The sequence below is a fragment of the Somniosus microcephalus genome, chromosome 27 (assembly GCF_052327205.1).
Source record: "Somniosus microcephalus isolate GS21.2 chromosome 27, FLI_Smic_1.0, whole genome shotgun sequence".
NCBI classification, from domain to species: Eukaryota; Metazoa; Chordata; class Chondrichthyes; order Squaliformes; family Somniosidae; genus Somniosus; species Somniosus microcephalus.
The window spans coordinates 4,907,825-4,926,760 of NC_141013.1; the positions used below are offsets into that span (position 1 = coordinate 4,907,825).

The 18,936-nt window shown below is 46.2% G+C and overlaps 1 protein-coding gene across 2 annotated transcripts in view; it reads right to left on the reverse strand.

The window, feature by feature from the left end:
* The window catches only part of LOC147099906 (A disintegrin and metalloproteinase with thrombospondin motifs 7-like), a 212,358-nt gene that overhangs the window by 80,308 nt on the left and 113,114 nt on the right, over positions 1 to 18,936 (reverse strand). For both annotated transcript variants that reach the window (XM_085968401.1, XM_085968400.1), the window contains exons 14-16: positions 16,727 to 16,847; positions 13,784 to 14,028; positions 2,590 to 2,731 (exon numbers count right to left, since the gene is read on the reverse strand). In XM_085968401.1, the coding sequence (XP_085824527.1) occupies positions 2,590 to 2,731; positions 13,784 to 14,028; positions 16,727 to 16,847 (508 nt within the window). The remainder of the gene's footprint in view (positions 1 to 2,589; positions 2,732 to 13,783; positions 14,029 to 16,726; positions 16,848 to 18,936) is intronic.

Here is an 18,936-nt window from a genome sequence, read left to right on the forward strand (position 1 = left end):
ATTTGGCAGCGCTCGGTCTCCAAACCATTTACAATTAATCATTACGAAAAGCCAAAAGCCGGGGGGGAAAGGAAAGTTGGAGAACAGCTGATTGGCTCTCCCGCTGACTTCTAGCCGCTCTTATTACTTTGTCAACTCAACTAGTTTGTGCTGAGTCAAGGAAAAGGCAGGTGACTCGGGAGCCAGAAAAACAAAGAACGTTACATTGAGGATAGAGCTCCCACTGAGATTAACAGCGGCTCACCTCCAGCTCTTTACAACTGCTGTTTATCAGCTCACACTTTGGATGTGTGAGACTGCACAGTGACGGCCTCACCCCTCTCCCTATCTCTCTAACCTCCTCCAGCCCTTACAACCCTCCGCGCTCCTCCAATTCTGACCTCTTGCGCATCCTCCAGTTCCTTCACTCCACCACTGGCAGCCGTGCCTTCAGCTGCCGAGGCCCTAAACTCTGGAATTCCCCCCACTAAACCTCTCCACCAATGTTCCCTTTAAGCTGCGCGGCCGCGTGGCGCACTGGAGCTCCCGCGCAGCCGGTTCATTGGCTTTTAAATGGGAAAAAACCACGCATGTGCGCGATTATGAATGGGCCGCGCAGCCCCTTAAAGGGGCCATGTGCCCAACAAAAAATTGAAGGGAACATTGCTCTCCACCTCACTCTCCTCCTTTAAGACCCTCCTTTAATCCTACCTCTTTGACTAAGTTTTTGATCACCTGTCCTAATATCTGGCTTTCTGGCTCGGTGTTAAATTTTGTTTGATAATACTCCTGTGAAGCACCTTGGGACGTTTTACTACATTAAAGGCGCTATATAAATGCAAGTTGTTATTATTGAATGGAGTGGAAAATTGATCCCCTCCATTTTAACTCCTGCTGTGTCTGGTGGAGGAGTTAAAATTCCCCCTATAGAAAGGACCATCACCTTGTGAGGCTGTTGAACTACTTATAAATGGGGGAACTATTTCTAAAGTAAAATTCCTTCACTACATCTCTCTTGGGAGTTGTACAGTATCATTACCAGCCTAAGCCAACCCATTTCTGCATTGTATTAAGTGGAAGGTATTCCCTTACACCGCTCGCCAACCTTGATGAGAAGAGGTGATAGACGCTACACAGCTGACCACCCACAGCCGTAATAAATGAGCCATTATGCCAACAATCCTCGTGGAACCTGAGCTTTTCGGTCCTTTGCTAAATAAAGCTTCAATGTACACAGGATCAAGCTTGAAATCTCAGGCCTAACGATCGGGAAACCAAACCAGCAGCTGGAGGGACTGAATGCAAGAAGGATCTAAAAACGCATTTGATCATTGCTGAAACTGCAATAATACTGGGGTAGGTGTGTGGGCATCCTGAATGTTTCCTCCCCTCAAAGCTTCTTGGTTGTGCTGTTGGTGCAATGAGTTGCTATTTTTTAAATTTTAATTCCGGTTTTCTGATTTACTTTGGCTAATTTTGTTTAAAAAAAAGTTAAAACAGGAAAGTGTGACTAAATCTTGCAGTCAGGAAGTTCTGATTGATCAACACATGGAATGGATGTTTAGGTAAAATATTGAGGGAAACAAACCCGTCAGTTCAGAGGAAAGAGTCTGTCCGTGATTTGATGCGTAGGATTTAGTTTCAAGCCAGGGGAGGCAACCAGTCTGTAATGTCGGGTATAAAGTTAGACAGATGTTCTGGAGTTTTTCTCGCTTTGCCTTTGGCGAGGACAAGGAGGAACTTTGCAGAACCTTCACTCAGAATGGGTTGGGTAGAGTCCAAGATGAAGCAGATTGACGCAGATTGAAGGAACTGGCTCGGTGGGACTCCTGACCTTTATCCATCCCCCGCTAATACAGCGATAGGGACACTTTCAGCAACAACTAAACATAAGAACATAAGAAATACGAGCAGGAGTCGGCCATTTGGCCCCTCGAGCCTGCTCTGCCATTCAATAAGATCATGGCTGATCTTCTACCTCATTCCCACTTTCCTGCACTATCCCCATATCCCTTGATTCCCTTAATGTTCAAAAATCTATCGATCCCTGTCTTGAATATGCTCAACGATTGAGCCTCCACAGCCCTCTGGGGTAGAGAATTCCAAAGATTCACCACCCTCTGAGTGAAGAAATTTCTCCTCATCTCAGTCCTAAATGGTCAACCCTTTATTCTTCATTCTTATCTATCTCATGATGGTATAAAAAAATACCATGGTGTGACTTTATTGGGACTGATCTGTCAGTAAGTGTCTTAGCAATCAGCTTAGCCATGTGATGAAACACTTGCTAGCATGGTTAAAGTAAAACTGTCCGCACTCACTGATGTTCATTATAGACTAATTCTCACTAGACCAGCATCAAACAGATTATCTGGTCATTATCAAATTGCTGTTTGTGGGAGCTTGCTCTGGGCAAATTGGCTGTTGCGTTTCCTACATTACAACAGTGACCACACTTCAAAAAAGTAATTAATTGGCTGTAAAACGCCTTGGGACGTCCTGAGGTGGTGAAAGGCGCTATAGAAATACAAGTTCTTCCCTTTTTTTTTGCCAGGCGACTGAGTGAAGAAATAGCATGGGTTTATTTGGGGGAAATGCTGAGGTCCTTACCGCCCCCACAGGTCGCGGTGCACTCCGTCCACAGGCCGTAACGCCAGAAAAACTCTGGCGGCTGAATTTCATTCTCGTGGTCCAGGTCCCGTCGGATGGTGTATTCAAACCGCACCCCGGGGTTCGTCTCCTGAAACAGCAGCTGTTAAAAAATTAACACCCAAAAAAAAACCCGTAAATATTTCCAACCGTAAACTTTGTGTTTGTTCTTCTTAAACGTAAATGGATAAACTGGTGGGGACAGGGAAAACTGGTGACTTTGGCTGTAAGTGTTGTCTTTAATGGTGCATCAGTTGGAAGATAAGCATTTCTAGACATGCTCAGTTAATAGCCTGCATTCAAGACAGGGCTCTAAATCCAATACCATTGTAGTGCAATGATTAGGTATAACATTACAGTGAATATATTACGTTTACGTTTAGTGATATTTTAAGTTACAAACCATATCACATGCGTCACACAGAAGACACGCAGATCAACCAACACCTCCGAACACGGAAAGTATTTTGTTATTTGACAAGATATCCAATACCCCACCTCCTCAGAGAGGAGTCATTGTACTTCTACCCCATAGTTGAATGGCAAACAATTAGTGGGGAATCCTTAGAACCCCTATAAATGTGCCCATGTGTCAGCCGTGGCTCAGTGGGCAGCACACTCGCGTCCGAGTCAGAAGGTTGTGGGTTCAAGTCCCCACTCCAGGGACTTGAGCACATAAATCTAGGCTGACACTCCCAGTGCAGTACTGAGGGAGTGCTGCACTGTCGGAGGTGCCGTCTTTCGGATGAGACGTTAAACCGAGGTCCCGTCTGCTCTCTCAGGTGGATGTAAAAGATCCCATGGCCACTATTTCGAAGAAGAGCAGGGGGGTTCTACCCAATGTCCTGACTGCCATAGTAATCATTACATAATGTGGTCATTATCACATTGTTGTTTGTGGGAGCTTGCTGTGCGCAAATTGGCTGCCGCGTTTCCTACATTACAACAGTGACAACACTTCAAAGAAGTACTTCATTGGCTATAAAGCGCTTTGGGACGTCCTGAGGTCGTGAAAGACGCTCTAGAAATGCAAGTCTCTCTTTCCTTCAGACTGGACAAGTAAGTCAGTCTGCAAGATAGAAATTGGAAGTTGCTGTATGTAGTTGTTTTCAACCATTAAAAAGAAAGACTTGCATTTATATAGCGCCTTTCATGACCACCGGACGTCCCAAAGCGCTTTACAGCCAATGAAGGGTTGTCACTGTTGTAATGTGGGAAACGCGGCAGCCAATTTGCGCACAGCAAGCTCCCACAAACAGCAGCGTGATAATGACCAGATAATCTGTTTTTGTTATGTTGGTTGAGGGATAAATATTGGCCTCAGGACACCGGAGATAACCCCCCTGCTCTTCTTCGATATAGTGCCGTGGGATCTTTTACATCCACCTGAGAGAGCAGATGGGGCCTTGGTTTAATGTCTCATCCGAAAGACGGCACCTCCGACAGTGCAGCACTCCCTCAGCACTGCACCGGGAGTATCAGCCTAGCTTTATGTGCTCAAGTCTCTGGAGTGGGAACTTGAACCCACAACCTTCTGGCTCAGAGGTGAGGGTGCTGCCCACTGAGCCACGGCTGACACATTAAAAACATATTTGCCAAATGATTGATTGCCTGTCGTCTATTTCTGTCCGCCCATAGCTGTGGGGATGTAGACAAGCGCAGAGAGAGGCGACAAACTACTCTAACCGCTCAGCACATAACGATCATTCGCAAAACTGATCATTCTTTCGAGTCTTTTCACACAGAAACACTCTCCAATGCTCCATGGAATAAATTAACTGCAGACTTCGGAGATATAGAGAAATAAAAATTCTTTAAAATGGGTTCCACGAGTTTAGCAGTGGGAGCAAAGCCTGCGCACACTGGGCACAAGTCATCCCACTGCGAAGTCGGAATGCTCTGCGCCTGTTTTATCTTCTATATTTCTTTTAAATTCAGGTTGACGTTCTAGGGTAGACTCAACTATCCCATGTTCCCAGTTGGGAGCTACATTAGAACGGGGGTTTGGGGGCGGGGGTCAGAGAATTTACACGGTGGTGTCATAGCTCGACCTCCCATGCTCCCTTCGAGTGCAGCTGCCCATAACCTAACTCACACCCAGTCCCGTTCACCCATCACCCGCCATGCTCGCTGACCTACACTGGCTCCCGGTCCAGCAACGCCTCGATTTTAAAATTCTCATCCTCGTTTTCAAATCCCTCCATGGTCTCACCCTCCTCCCTATCTCTGTAGCCTCCTCCAGCCCTGGAACCCTCTGAGATATCTGCGCTCCTCTAATTCTGGGAGCTTGAGCATCCCTGACTATAATCGCTCCACCATTGGCGGCCGTGCCTTCAGCTATCTAGGCGCTAAGCTCTGGAACTCCCTCCCTAAACCTCTCCGCCTCTCTTTCCTCCTTTAAGACGCTCCTTTAAACCGACCTCTTTGACCAAGCTTTTGGTCGTCTGTCCTAATGTCTCCTTACGTGGCTCGGTGTCAAATTTTGTTTGATAATCGCTCCTTGGGACGCCTTGGGAGGTTTTACTACATTAAAGGCGCTACATAAATGCAAGTTGTTGTTGTTGCTGCCTGATGGTGGCTGTGAATTGATAAATTTACCCTTCACCCCCTCGTTCAGACTGTGCTGATTTGGAACTTGTGGATGATCGATCGTGTTCTTCAAAGTCCAGTAAAGAGACTTGAAGGTCTCTTGATTCATTTCCTGGCTTGTGCTGGGGTAGATGACCTCAGCTGGACAGCGGTTGGGGAGATACAATTTCCCTCCCCGTCTTTTGGCTAAGAGAGAAAAAAACGTAAAAAATTCCCCTCTGCAGATTGATATCCAGTGACTCAGGCCCGTGTGTTGGACTTTGCTTGAGAACAGGATTGGGCTGCCAGTGATGCTTTCTGTAGTTGAATAGCCTCTTTGTCTTGGTGGGAGGAGGGGGGCGGTGGGGGCTGCGGTCTCACATGAAAACTTTCCCCTCGAGTTAGGAGGGCTGCTACCGCCTGTGGAACTCATACCCTGGCACAAATCAGTGCCTTCAGGAGAGAGAGAAAGTTGGGCCAAAACACATAAAGCTCTTTAATATGCTCAAACATCACATCGGACAACAATTTACAAACACCAGTGGGAACAGGCAGACCAACAATAAATCAGCCACAGAAAAAAGCCAGCAGTGTGTGTTTCGATAACACTTGGCAATATCTGAAGTACACATGCTGTTCCTCGCTCCCACTCCCATTAAAAGGCAAGGGGCCATGTTCCACACGGGCAGATCTCCCTACAGTTACCAAAGTGGCAGAATATGCATTTATACACTGGACGTAACATAAGAATTAGGAGCAGGAGTCGGCCATTCAGCCCCTCCGCCATTCAATAAGATCATGGCCGATCTTCTACCTCAACTCCACCTTCCTGTCCTATCCCCATATCCCTTGATTCCATTAGTGTCCAAAAACCCCCAACCTATTTCAGAGAGCCCTAACGAATCACTGAGCCTATTGAAACGGATAGTCAGTCTTTTGTTCATCGACATAATCTGCCCTTGACTCCTTACACTTCATTTAACCCTTAACTTATGATGACAAGTTGCACAGACTGGGCTTGTATTCCACTGAGTATAGAAGATTGAGGGGCGATCGTATTGAGATGTTTAAGATGATTAAAGGATTTGATAGGATAGATAGAGAGAAACTATTTCCTCTGGTGGGGGGGAGTCCAGAACAAGGGGGCAGAGCCTTAAAATTAGAGCCAGGCCGTTCAGGGGTGATGTCAGGAAGCACTTCTTCACACAAAGGGTTAGTGGAAATCTGGAACACTCTCCCCCAAAAAGCTGTTGAGGCTGGGGGGTCAACTGAAAATGTCAAAACTAAGATTGATAGATTTTTTTTGTTTGGCAAGGGTATTAAGGGATATGGAGCAAAAGCGGGATAATAAGAAACAGATCAGCCATGATCTAATTGAATGGCAAAACAGGCTCGAGGGGCAGAATGGCCTCCTCGTGTTCCTGTGTTCCTTAGACAGCTAGCCAGATCCAGGAAAATAACCTGGGAGAGCTGATTTTGTAACTTTTTAGTTGGTGCACTGTGGTATTGAGAGAAATAGCAATATCTATCAATAATATATTAAAACATTTACTTCTGTGGGCACTTTCCGTTAACTGTTTCCACTATACATTTCTGTGCCCACATTTACAATACAAACTTCCTATGTAAACCGGTCACACTGTAATTACACCCTCCCACCAGGGGGTGGTGCTGCAGCATCACCATCGGCAGGAGACTGCGACAAGCTGACATAATATATTAAATGTGTGTCATGCACTCCTTATTAGGGCATCACCATTCTGTGACACACAGTCACGCCTGCAGCTACACACTTCTACTATTAGATGGAGCATCATGAGATCCCGAAGCTGCTGATCCCCCTGCCTATACCCACAGCAGCACTGATGCAGGCTCAGGGAATTTGCTTTGTCCTGACTTTCCATGACCGATACCACAGGAAATCCACAAACCTACACTAATAAAGTTACTCAAAAATCAGAAGCAGCTCAGTTACTGTAATATTAACTGTAACGACAACATCATCCGTTTTTAATCAAATCCAGTTTTGAAAGTTTAATTCTGCTCAGCAGATTGTCATCCGATGGCCTTTAGGCGGAAGTGCATGTGTTTCGACACCAGATGAAAACAGGGTCAAGCTTGGCTGTGATGCCCCCCACAGTAGAATAGCGCACAGTATATGCTCACACGTGAAGCAGGGAGACATGGACGGGCAGTCAGAGACTGCCTGGCAGCCTTTGGAATCGTACCCAAGCAAGGGCTCATCACCTTCAGGAGAGCAGCTCTGTGTTTTTAGCTATAAAGATGTTTATAAACTATTACTGACTTAATTAAAACATCGCATTCTGATGTTCTCAGGGGTTCTTGAGGTCTTAGCTTTGAAAAGGACCATCGCGCACGCAACGGTGCTGTATCTGCAAGCCTACACCACAAGGTCTCCCCGCCTACACTCCGGCTTCTTCACTATCAACAATTTCTTGCTCCTGTTTTATCTCTATGCTTCGGACTCGCTGTTCTCAACATAATGCCAAGTCCCCCCCCCCCGGCTCCCCGCGCACCCCCGCAGTCAACACAAACCTCAAGGTTTATGTCCAGGACAAGACTCTCCATTGCCAGAACAAAAGAAAAACAAAACTTGGGTTTACATATCTCACAGGAACATCTCAAAGAGCTTCACACACACATTGAATTAGCCTGTAGAGCAATGACTGTTATGGAGGGGAAGGCAGCAGCTGTTTAGCACACAGCAAGATCCCAGTCCAGCCAATGAAACGAATGTTTTCTCTCTCTCTGCTGTCGATGCCGGATCCCAAATGCAATACAGCATATGGGATCGAGGCATAATAGAGTACAAAAGCCAGGAGGTTATGCTAAACCTTTATCAAACAGTAGTTTGGCCTCCGCTGGAGTATTGTGTCCAATTCTGGGCACTGCACTTTAGGAAGGGCGTGAAGGCTTTGGAGAGGGTGCAGAGGAGATTTACTAGAACGGATCTAGGGATGAGGGATTACAGTTACATGGATAGCTTGGAGAAGCTGGGGTTGTTCTCCTTAGAGCAGAGAAGGCTAAGAGGCGATTTGATCGAGGTGTTTAAAATCATGAGGGGTTTAGATAGAGTAAATAAAGAGAAACTGTTTCCAATGGCTGAAAGGTCGATAACCAGAGGGCACAGATTTAAGGTGATTGGCAAAAGAACCAGAGGCCACATGAGGGAAAACCTTTTTACGCAGTGAGTGGTTAGGATTTGGAATGCGCTGCCTGATAGGGCGGTGGAGACAGACTCAATAGTAGCCTTCAAAAGGGAATTGGATAAATACTTGAAGGAGAAAAAATTACAGGGATATGGGGAAAGATCGAGGGGAGTGGGACTAACTGGATTGCTCTTCGAAAGAGCCAGCACAGACTCGATGGGCCGAATGGCCTCCTTCTGTGCTGTACTATTCTATGATTTGATGATATTGGGTTATCTCCACTGCATTTGTAGCAAGTCACAACGGAAAACTCCTAATTTGTTACTGATTAGTTAATCTTGTTTAGAGGTCACAGGGATGCTGGTGTGGGAAGTCAGAATGATTGCACTGTTTCAGCCGAGATATTCTGCTAGGCTTAAATTACACAGAATTACATCGAATGTGCAGCACAGAAACAGGCCATTCGGCCCAACTGGTCCGTGCCGGTGTTTATGCTCCACACGAGCCTCCTCCCACCTCTCCATCTCACCCTATCAGCTTATCATTCTATTCCTTTCTCCCTCGTGTGTTTATCTAGCCTCCTCTTAAAGCCATCATTGAGGGATGTTATTGGAACAATGTTAAAGGATTTTACCTGGCATCTAACCCATGCTCTACCTGAACTGGGAGAGCTTCACACTGACAGCGGGAAGAGTTCCATTTCTCTTGTGCTGACATCTTTCATTTTGAAAGTCCATGGAATTCACTCCCGAGAGGTTGTGCTGAGCGGGGAGCAATGCGGGCCGTGAGCAACCACTTGCTCAGCAATGGCAAGTTAATTGCCAAAAATGGGAGTGGTGCCTCATGTGCTCAGATCTTCATTAATTTACTCTGGGATTACACAGGATATACAGCACAGAAAGTGTTGTGTATGTACCTTTAAGAGAATAACTGGTCTCAGACTGCAGTACCGGCAGTGACCACCCCTGTATAAAAGGCGCTAGTGAGCTTCTGTTGTTCCAGTTTCACTATTGACTTTCATCAGTAAAGACTTATTTTGTTCCACTCCTGCTGTCCGTGTCTCAATCATTCACGGACGTAATACTGGCGACGAGCAGATACGAACCTACCTACAGTCAGCACCACCTCCTGGGATCCATTCCTACAGCAAAGTGAGCAGAGGTCGAGGCCAGAAAGAAAAGAAAGTAAGAGGCAGTAGAAACGGGCGTCGACCGTGGGCATCCGCCCTGTGTTGCAGAGTTGAAGATTGCTGGAGGAGCTGTCGGATGCAGGGCCTGGTTCCTGTCGACGGTGCTTCAGCTAATCGGGCTGGTGGCAGGTAGTGCACTGATCCTTCCTGGGCTGCGGCGGTCGCGAACTCGAGCGGGTGGTTTGCAACGGGGCCGAGCAGCGTTGTCGGGAAGAAGAGAGAGAGAGGGTGGAGCACACAGGGCGCGGCCGGTGCTACGAAGCCGGGCTGCGTATAGACCCGCGAAGAGGGAGGCAAGAGTCCCACAGGGTTGTTCCACGACGGGAAAATAATAAAAAAAAAAAAAAAAATTAAACGCGCAAGAAACCGTGGAAAGCAGCGCTAACAACAGAGGGGAAGAAGGCAAAGCGCGGGAGGCGCCATCTTAATCAGCGGGGAAGACAGCAAAGCGCAGGAGGCGCCATTTTGTTAAATCGGGGAAGAAGGCAAAGCGCGGGAGGCGCCATTTTAGATTTGCAAGATGCCGAAGACTGGCTGTATCATTGCTTTTGATAATACAATAGAGGACTGGACCACGTATGTGGAAAGAGTCGAGGTATATTTCGAGGCAAACGAAATAGCGGAGGAGAAAAAGGCATCGATATTGCTAAACTTAATGGGCGCTAGAACGTACGGCCTATTGCGGGACCTGATTACTCCAGCCAAACCGAAGGCGAAGAGTTTTAACAAAATTGTTGCTGTCCTACAGGAACACCTAAACCCTGCACCGCTGTTGATAGCAGAAAGATTTAAATTCCACAGGAGAACTCAGCATAAAGATGAGAGCAATGCTGAGTACCTTACGGAACTACGCAAGCTATCAAAGCACTGCCAGTTCGGAGCAGGACTGGCAGATACCCTACGGGACAAATTTGTCTGTGGGCTCCTGAGTGAAGGAACACAGAAGAAGTTACTCTCAGAGAAAGAGCTGACGCTAGATAAGGCTTTCAGCGTGGCAGTATCGTATGAAGCAGCAGCCAGGGGAGCTGCAGAAATTCAACAAAAACCACAGGAATACGGCACCCATGAAATGACACGGGGATTTGCAAAATGTTATCGCTGCGGCAGAACTAACCATGACCAGAAGGACTGCTGGTCCAAAGACAAAATATGCAGGCAATGCGGGAAGATGGGACACATTGCACGAGTTTGCAGGTCTGGGAAGAAGACCAGCGACAACAAAAAGGCTACTAAGGAACCGTGCAAGAAAGTACAAAAGATGACGGACAGTAGTTCCGAAGACCAGATGAGCGATAGTGAATCCGGGAACAGGAGACTAAGCTGTCTCAAACTTCACAATGTAATCGCAAAAGAGGATCACCGAACCATTTGGGTCACCCTCACGATAGCAGGGTCCCAAGTTAAAATGGAATTGGATACAGGATCAGCGCTAACCGTCATGAATCGACGAGACTACGAGCGGCTATTTTCACACATACCCTTGAGAGAGACATCCATCGTCTTGACGACGTATACGGGGCAAAAAGTATACCCCAGAGGAAAAATAAGGGTGCCTGTCGAATACAACGGCAAGAAAATACGGAAATTGTATCTCTACATACTGCAAAATGGTGGACCACCGTTATTGGGACGGGAATGGATCAGGAAGATAAACTTAGATTGGCACTCCATTCATGCAATGACGGTGGACGGTAAAAAAGATGAAGACGTCACTCCTGGACGATTGTCAACAATCTTAGCTAACGCCAAAGAGGTATTTCAACAAGAACTGGGCACGCTTAAAGGCGTAACCGCCTCGATAAAAATAGAAGAGAATGCAGTTCCCAAGTTTTTCAAAGCAAGACCGGTACCATATGCAATTCGCCCAGCCGTCGAGGCAGAGCTGGAGAATCTGGAGAAGGCGGGCGTGTTGTCTAAGGTCGACTGGAGCGAGTGGGCGACACCCAACGTTCCTGTCATGAAGAAAACGTTAAGCAATAAGTCCGGGGAGCCAAGGAAGATTCGCATCTGTGGGGATTTCAAGGTGACAGTGAACCCAGTCCTTCACACAGTACAATATCCTCTTCCAAGGATAGAAGACATCTTCGCCTCACTGTCTGGAGGGAAGCGTTTTACAAAAATTGACCTAGCACAAGCATATTTGCAGATGGAGGTTGAAGAGTCCTCTAGGAAGTATCTCACGATAAACACTCACAAAGGTCTTTGCCAGTATCATCGATTGGTATTCGGAGTAGCATCGGCTCCGGCGATATGGCAAAGAGCGATGGAACAAGTCCTGCAAGGGATTCCGGGGACTCAGTGTTACTTGGACGACATCCTTGTGACAGGTGAAGATGACAGTGAACACCTTAACAACCTAGAACAGGTGCTCACTAGACTACGGGAACATGGGCTGTGAGCCAACCGCCCCAAGTGCGAATTTTTTAAGAAACAGATATCGTATTGTGGCCACGTGATTGATGAAGAGGGGTTACATAAGTCCCCTGACAAAATTGAAGCGGTTGTTAAGGCCCCAGCGCCTGAAAATGTGTCGCAACTGAGGTCATTCCTCGGATTGGTGAATTACTATCATAAGTTTTTGCCGAATTTGTCGACAATTCTGCACCCACTGAACGCCCTGCTACGAATGGGGGTAGCATGGAAATAGAGCGATGATTGTAAGCGTGCTTTTCAGAAGAGTAAGGACTTAATCACTTCCAGGGAAGTATTGGCTCACTACAACCCAGCGCTGCCGATCAGACTGGCGTGTGATGCGTCTCCCTATGGCATTGGGGCGGTACGGTCACATAAATTCCTTGATGGATTTGGTTAAGCCAAACGTCCGAAGAGATGTGGAGAACAGGCAGTTTCAGAATATGAATGAAAGGCCGACCAGGAGTTTTAAGATAGGTCAACCAGTTTTGGCCCGGGGCTACCGCACTGAGAAATGGCAGCCAGGAACGATTTGTACATGACAAGGACCTCTCATGTATACCGTGGACGTTGGGGAGAGCATTGTAAGATGCCATGCTGACCAGATTCTAGAGTCACTGGAAAGTGTCAACTCCACACCACGATCTGATACACCTGGTAATGAAATCGACGTTCCAATTGCAGCTACCGCAGAACCGGTAATATTGGAAGCAGATGAACCAAACAACGACATTGATCCCGATTCAACATTGCCAGAAGAACCTGATACCCCAAAGAGGCGTTATCCAGACAGAATCAGGAAGCCTCCTCAAAGACTGAACTTATAATTGCTTAAACTTAACCAATGTATCTAGCAACAGTAATTGTGATTGTAATTAGTTATCATTTAGTTGTTAAATGAATGTTATGTACTGTTTATCTAAAAGGGGAGGAATTGTTGTGTATGTACCTTTAAGAGAATAACTGGTCTCAGACTGCAGTACCGGCAGTGACCACCCCTGTATGAAAGGCGCTAGTGAGCCTCTGTTGTTTCAGTTTCACTATTGACTTCCATCAGTAAAGACTTATTTTGTTCCACTCCTGCTGTCCGTGTCTCAATCATTCACGGACGTAATAGAAAGGAACAGGCCATTTGGCCCAACCAGTCCATGCCGGCGTTTATGCTCCATTCGAGACTCCTCCCGTCTTTCCTCATCTAACTCTACCAGCATAACCCTCTATTCCCTTCTCCCTCATGCGCTCATCGAACCGCCCCGTAAATGCATCTATACTATTCGCTTCAACCACTCCCTGTGATAGCGAGTTCTATATTCTCACCACTCTCTTGGTAAAGAAGTTTCTTCTGAATTCCCTATTTGATTTCTTGGTGACTATCTTATATTGATGGCCTCTAGTTATGCTCTTCCCCACAAGTGGAAACACTCTCTCTGTATCCACTCTATCAAAACCTTACATTTTAAAGGCCTCTATTAGGTCACCCCTCAGCCTTCTCTTTTCAAGAGCAAAGAGGCCCAGCCTGTTCATCCTTTCCTGATAGGTATAACCTCACTGTTCTGGTATCATCCTTGTAAATCTTCTCTGCACCCTCTCCAGTGTCTCGATACCTTTTTTATAATATGGCGACCAGAACTGCACACAGTGTCGTCCAACCAAGGTTCGATACAAGTTCAGCATAACTTCTCTACTTTTCAATTCTATCCCTCCAGAAATAAGCCCCAGTGCTTGGTTTGCTTTTGTTATGGCCTTATTGGCCAGCGTCACAACTTTTAATGATTGACTGCACGACCGATAAAATTGGAGGGAAATGCAGAATCACCTGAATCCACACTGGTTCCTTGGTCGGACCTGGTGATGTGAGGTTCTCCAGGTTTCCATTTCTTTCATAGGTGAAGGTTGTCCCAGCCACCTTGTAGTCCCCATTCCACTGAATTATCCAGCCGCCATTTAAGAAATACTTCTCGGGATCATCGCTCCGCAAGGCCAGGAAGTTTCCTGCTTCTGCAACCTCCTCGATTCGAATCTCACGGGCACCTTCGGGAATCAGCCCGATGTCTACATAACCTGCAGATAAGAATATGGATGAGTCCAGGTGCAGGGTTGATCTGCCCGTCCATCCAGGGTTGCCAACTCTGGTTGCCAATTACCTGCCTGTTAACAGGTAGTTAACAGGCAGTTTTTAGCCTAATCCCTATTTTCATTCTTGAAATGTGGGATTCCCGACGGCTCCAAACCACGCCAAGTTAGCAAGGTGGGCCGTCGGGATGAAGGGCTTGGAGGGTTCGAGATGTCCAGTGTTCAGGTGAGTGATGGGTGCATGAGTGCAGAGGTAAGTGTGTTTGGTCTGTGTAAAGTGTTTAAAGAAGTTCTACTAACCTTTACAGCCTTCCTTCCTTCAGGTCTCGGGAGTTCCTCATCTCACCAGCACAGAAAGCAGAATGGCCGCGAGCTGTCAAAATCTGCAGCCTCTGCTTTCTGTTCCGGGGAGATCTCTAAATCATCCTGAGAGGAAGGAATTAACCTGGAGTGCAGGTTGTCCGTGTTTGACAGCTTCAAACAGCTGTGAAGCGCTGATATCTCATCTGTCAAAAGGTCTTGACAGATGAAATTTCAATATGTGACGTCACCTGTTGCCAGGTGGCCCTTAATTGGCCTGCTGAGCCCGCTGGGCGGGCTCAACAAGGTCAATCAAGTCTAAATCGTGTGGGTTGGCTAGAACTCGATGGAGGCGGGACTACAACCCCAAAAGTTGGAGTCCCGCCTCCTCAATGAAAATCCAGCTCAAAATATTTGTTTAATTTCTCTGCCATTTCCTTATTCCCCATTATCATTTTACCTGCCTCAGCCTGTAAGGAACCAATGTTTACTTTCGCTAATCTTTTCCTTTTTACAGGAAACTTTCTGGTATCCGGCACCGACGGGACCGAGTTGGTGCCGTCCCATCAAAACTGCTGTATAAACCAGCGCTAATGTTAAAACATACGGAGCTTCTCAGCTCCGTATGAAACAACAAACCCTGTTGCTTAGCTTCAAAACAGTCTGCCGCAGCTTAAAAGCATCTCTGTAGCTAAGCAACAGCTTCAGCCAGACGCCTGGGAGCCACGACTGGAAAAAAAAAGCAACGAGAAGTAAAAAACCTTATAGGAAACGGCTCCTGAATTTTGCCAGTAGATAGAGCTTTCCGGACATTTAACCTCAACGAAAGTTTCCTGTACTTACCTATACAAGCTTATACAGTCCGTTTTTATGTCTGTCGCTAGTTTACTCTCATTCTATTTTATGTTTCTTTATCAATTTCATGGTCCTCCTTTGCTGAATTCTAAAATCCTCCCAATCCTCAGGCTTACTACTCTTTTTGGCAACATTATAAGCCTCTTCCTTTAATCTAATACTATCTTTAATTTCTCTTGTTGGCCACGGGTGGACCATTTTTCCTGTGGGGTTTTTATTTCTTAAGGGAATGTATATTCGTTGCGAATTATGAATTATTTCTTTAAATGTTTGCCATTGCTTTTCTACTGTCATATCTTTTAATCTAGTTTCCCAACCTACCTTAGCGAACTCACCTCTCATGCCTATGTAGTTTTCTTTGTTCAGATTTAGGGCCCTAATTTCGGTCTTAACTAAATCACTCTCAAACTCAACATGAAATTCTATCATATTATGATCACTGCTCCCCAGAGGCTCCTTTACTACAAGGTTATTAATGAATTAACCTTGTCTCATTGCACAATACTAGATCTAAAATAGCCAATTTCCCAGTAGGTTCCTCGACATACTGACCTAGAAAACTATCTTGAATGCATTCCATGAACTCTTCCTCTGCACTATTACTGCAAATCTGCCCAGTCTAGATGAAAGTTAAAGTGCCCCATGATTACTGTATTACCCCTGTTACATGCATCTTTAATTTCCTGATTTATACTCTGCCTGACACTACAACTACTGTTCAGGGGCCTATAAACTACTCCCACTAGTGTTTTCTGCCCCTTGTAGTTTCTTAGCTCCACCCAAACTGATTCTACATTTTGTTTTTCTGAGCCAAGATCCTTTCTCTCTACTGTCCTTATCCCCCCCTTTATGATCAGGTACTCCCTATGGGGAAGTAGTCTAAACAGGAACTTGAGAAGGGTAATGGTCATGTGCCAGACCCAAGGCCTTTATATAGATGGATGGATGGATGTCATTGAGATGCAACACAATACTGAGACTGGATTCTGTCACATGGTTTGGGAAAACAAACATCCAAAACTCTGCTGCCCGTATCCTTACTCGCACCAAGTCCTGTTCACCCTTCACCCGCTGTGCTCGCTGACCTACACTGACTCCCAGTCCCTGAATGCTTCAATTAAAAAATTCTCATCCTGGTGTTCAAATCTCTCGATGGCCTCGCCTCCTCCCTATCTCTGTAACCTCCTCCAGCCCTGCAACCTTCCAAGATCTCTGCGCTCCTCCAAATCTGGCCTCTTGCGCATCCCTCACTTCCTTCACCCCACCATTGGTGGCCGTGCCTTCAGCTGCCTGGGCCCTAAGCTCTGGAATTCCCTCCCTAAACCTCTCCACCTCTCTTTCCTACTTTAAGACGCTCCTTAAAACCTACCTCTTTGACCAAGCTTTTGGTCACTCACCCTAATTCCTTAGATGGCTCGGTGTCAAATTTTTGTCTTATAACACTCCTGTGAAACGCCTTGGGACATTTTACCAGGTGAAAGGCACTATATAAATGCAGGATATTGTTGTCGAAAGCACAGAACAGTCTTACCCAGTCCTTCACTTCTATCGAATGTCTTCTTCACTGTCTCACAGGTGGATCCGTTCCCCTGACAGACTCCACAGCGATCTTCCAGAGCATTGGAGTCAATTTCATAATCGCAGCCTACATTCTGAAACAGAAAATCCGAGTCAGCGCTTTTCCTGGGGGTCCTCGGTCTCTGGAGTTTTATACCGGCAAGTTAAAAACTACTCACCTTCTCGCTGTTGCTGTTATGATCAAATTTAATTAACTTGGGCCAAAACTATTTGTTCTTATAACAAACCTTACACCGTCTTGTCATTTACATTTAATTCATTTAAATTTTAATGCTTTTATCCATTAAAAATAAATTTCTACCCACTTAAAAGTGAGGTGTAGATTTTACTCTTCTCACCAGTCAGATTAAGTGAGATACTGTAACAAGTTTCCGCCACTCACTGATTATAATCTGAATCGAACAGTTCTTGGTGAAGTATCCTATTTTAATTAAATTCTAAAGGGATAGAATCAACTGAGTGATTGACTCCCCGAGTTCACACTACTAAACACACCATCCTGACTTGGAAATATATCGGCCGTTCCTTCATCGTCACCGGGTCAAAATCCTGGAACTCCCTCCCTAACAGCACTGTGGGAGTACCTTCACCACACGGACTGCAGCGGTTCAAGAAGGCGGCTCACCACTACCTTCTCAAGGGCAACTAGGGATGGGCAATAAATACCGGCCTTGCCAGCGACGCCCACATCCCATAAGCGAATAAATAAAAAACAAACCCGGCTCCCTTATCTTGGCGGCAGAATCGTTGGCCCATGGGAAAAGCAATCGAGGTTGGGGCTATCTCCCCCTCCTTAACCCACCCGGTTAATTCCACTTAGGTTAAGCCTAGGGACCGCAATGTTGCTCCAGCTGAGGTTAATGAAGTCAGCTCCGACTAGGTACCGAGGCTGATACATTCACGGTCTGTATGGGTCATCCACTCACTCACTTCCTTAACCAGTTAGCTCACTGGCAAAGCCAAACAACACTAGCAAATTTCCTATGGTCACAAAAGCAAAATACTGCGGATGCTGGAAATCTGAAATAAAAACAGAAAATGCTGGAAATACTCAGCAGGTCAGGCAGCATCCGTGGAGAGAGAAACAGAGTTAACGTTTCGGGTCGATGACCCTCCGTCAGAACTGGAAAAAGTTGGAGATGTAAGGTTTTTAAGCAAGTGTAGGGGCAGGGAGAGGGGGGAGGGGAGGAAAGAACAAAAGGGAAGGTCTGTGATAGGATGGAAGGCAGGAGAGATTCAGAGACAAAAGGGATGATGGTGCGAGGCAAAAGGAAATGGTAATGGGACAAGTTAAGAAACAAAAGATGACTCTAGATGAAGTGTAAATGGCGACAGCAGGATGATCAACAGCTGCCATGTGAGAGAGAAAAAAAATGATAGGGGCAGAGGTTATGGTCTGAAATTGTTGAACTCGATGTTGAGTCCAGGAGGCTGTAAAGTGCCTAATCGAAAGATGAAGGGCTGTTCCTCGAGCTTCATTGGAACAATGTAAGAGGTCGAGGATGGAGAGGTCAGAGTGGGAGTGGAGCGGAGAATTAAAGTGACAGGTGATCGGAAGCTCAGGGTTTCGCTTGCGGACTGAACAGAGGTGTTCCGCAAAGAGGTCACCCAATCTGCATTTGGTCTCCCCAATGTAGAGGAGACCGCATCGTGAGCAGCGAATACAGTCTACTGTCCTACGGTGCTGCTCACTGGTGATCTTGGGTTACCGAGCACGCTTGTGTTGTGCAGCTGTTAACCAGGCCTGTACCTTTAAGACTACTTGCACTTCTAGGTAACCATGGAACTGCTGGGGTCAATCAGCAGGGCAGATGTAACTGCTTGTAAAATTCAATGTCTGTCTTGATTTAAAAAAAAAAATCATGAAGGGTTTTGATGGAGTAAATAAGGAGAAACTGTTTCCAATGGCAGGAGGGTCGGTAACCAGAGGGCACAGATTTATGATGATTGGCAAAAGAACCAGAGGCGAGATGAGGAAAAGCTTTTTTACGCAGCGAGTGGTTAGGATTTGGAATGCGCTGCCTGATAGGGCGGTGGATACAGATTCAATGGTAGTCTTCAAAAGGGAGTTGGATAACAAAAACATTTATTTATTCATTTGATCACGAAATGTGGGCGTCGCTGGCAAGGTCAGCATTTATTGCCCATCCCTAATTGCCCTCG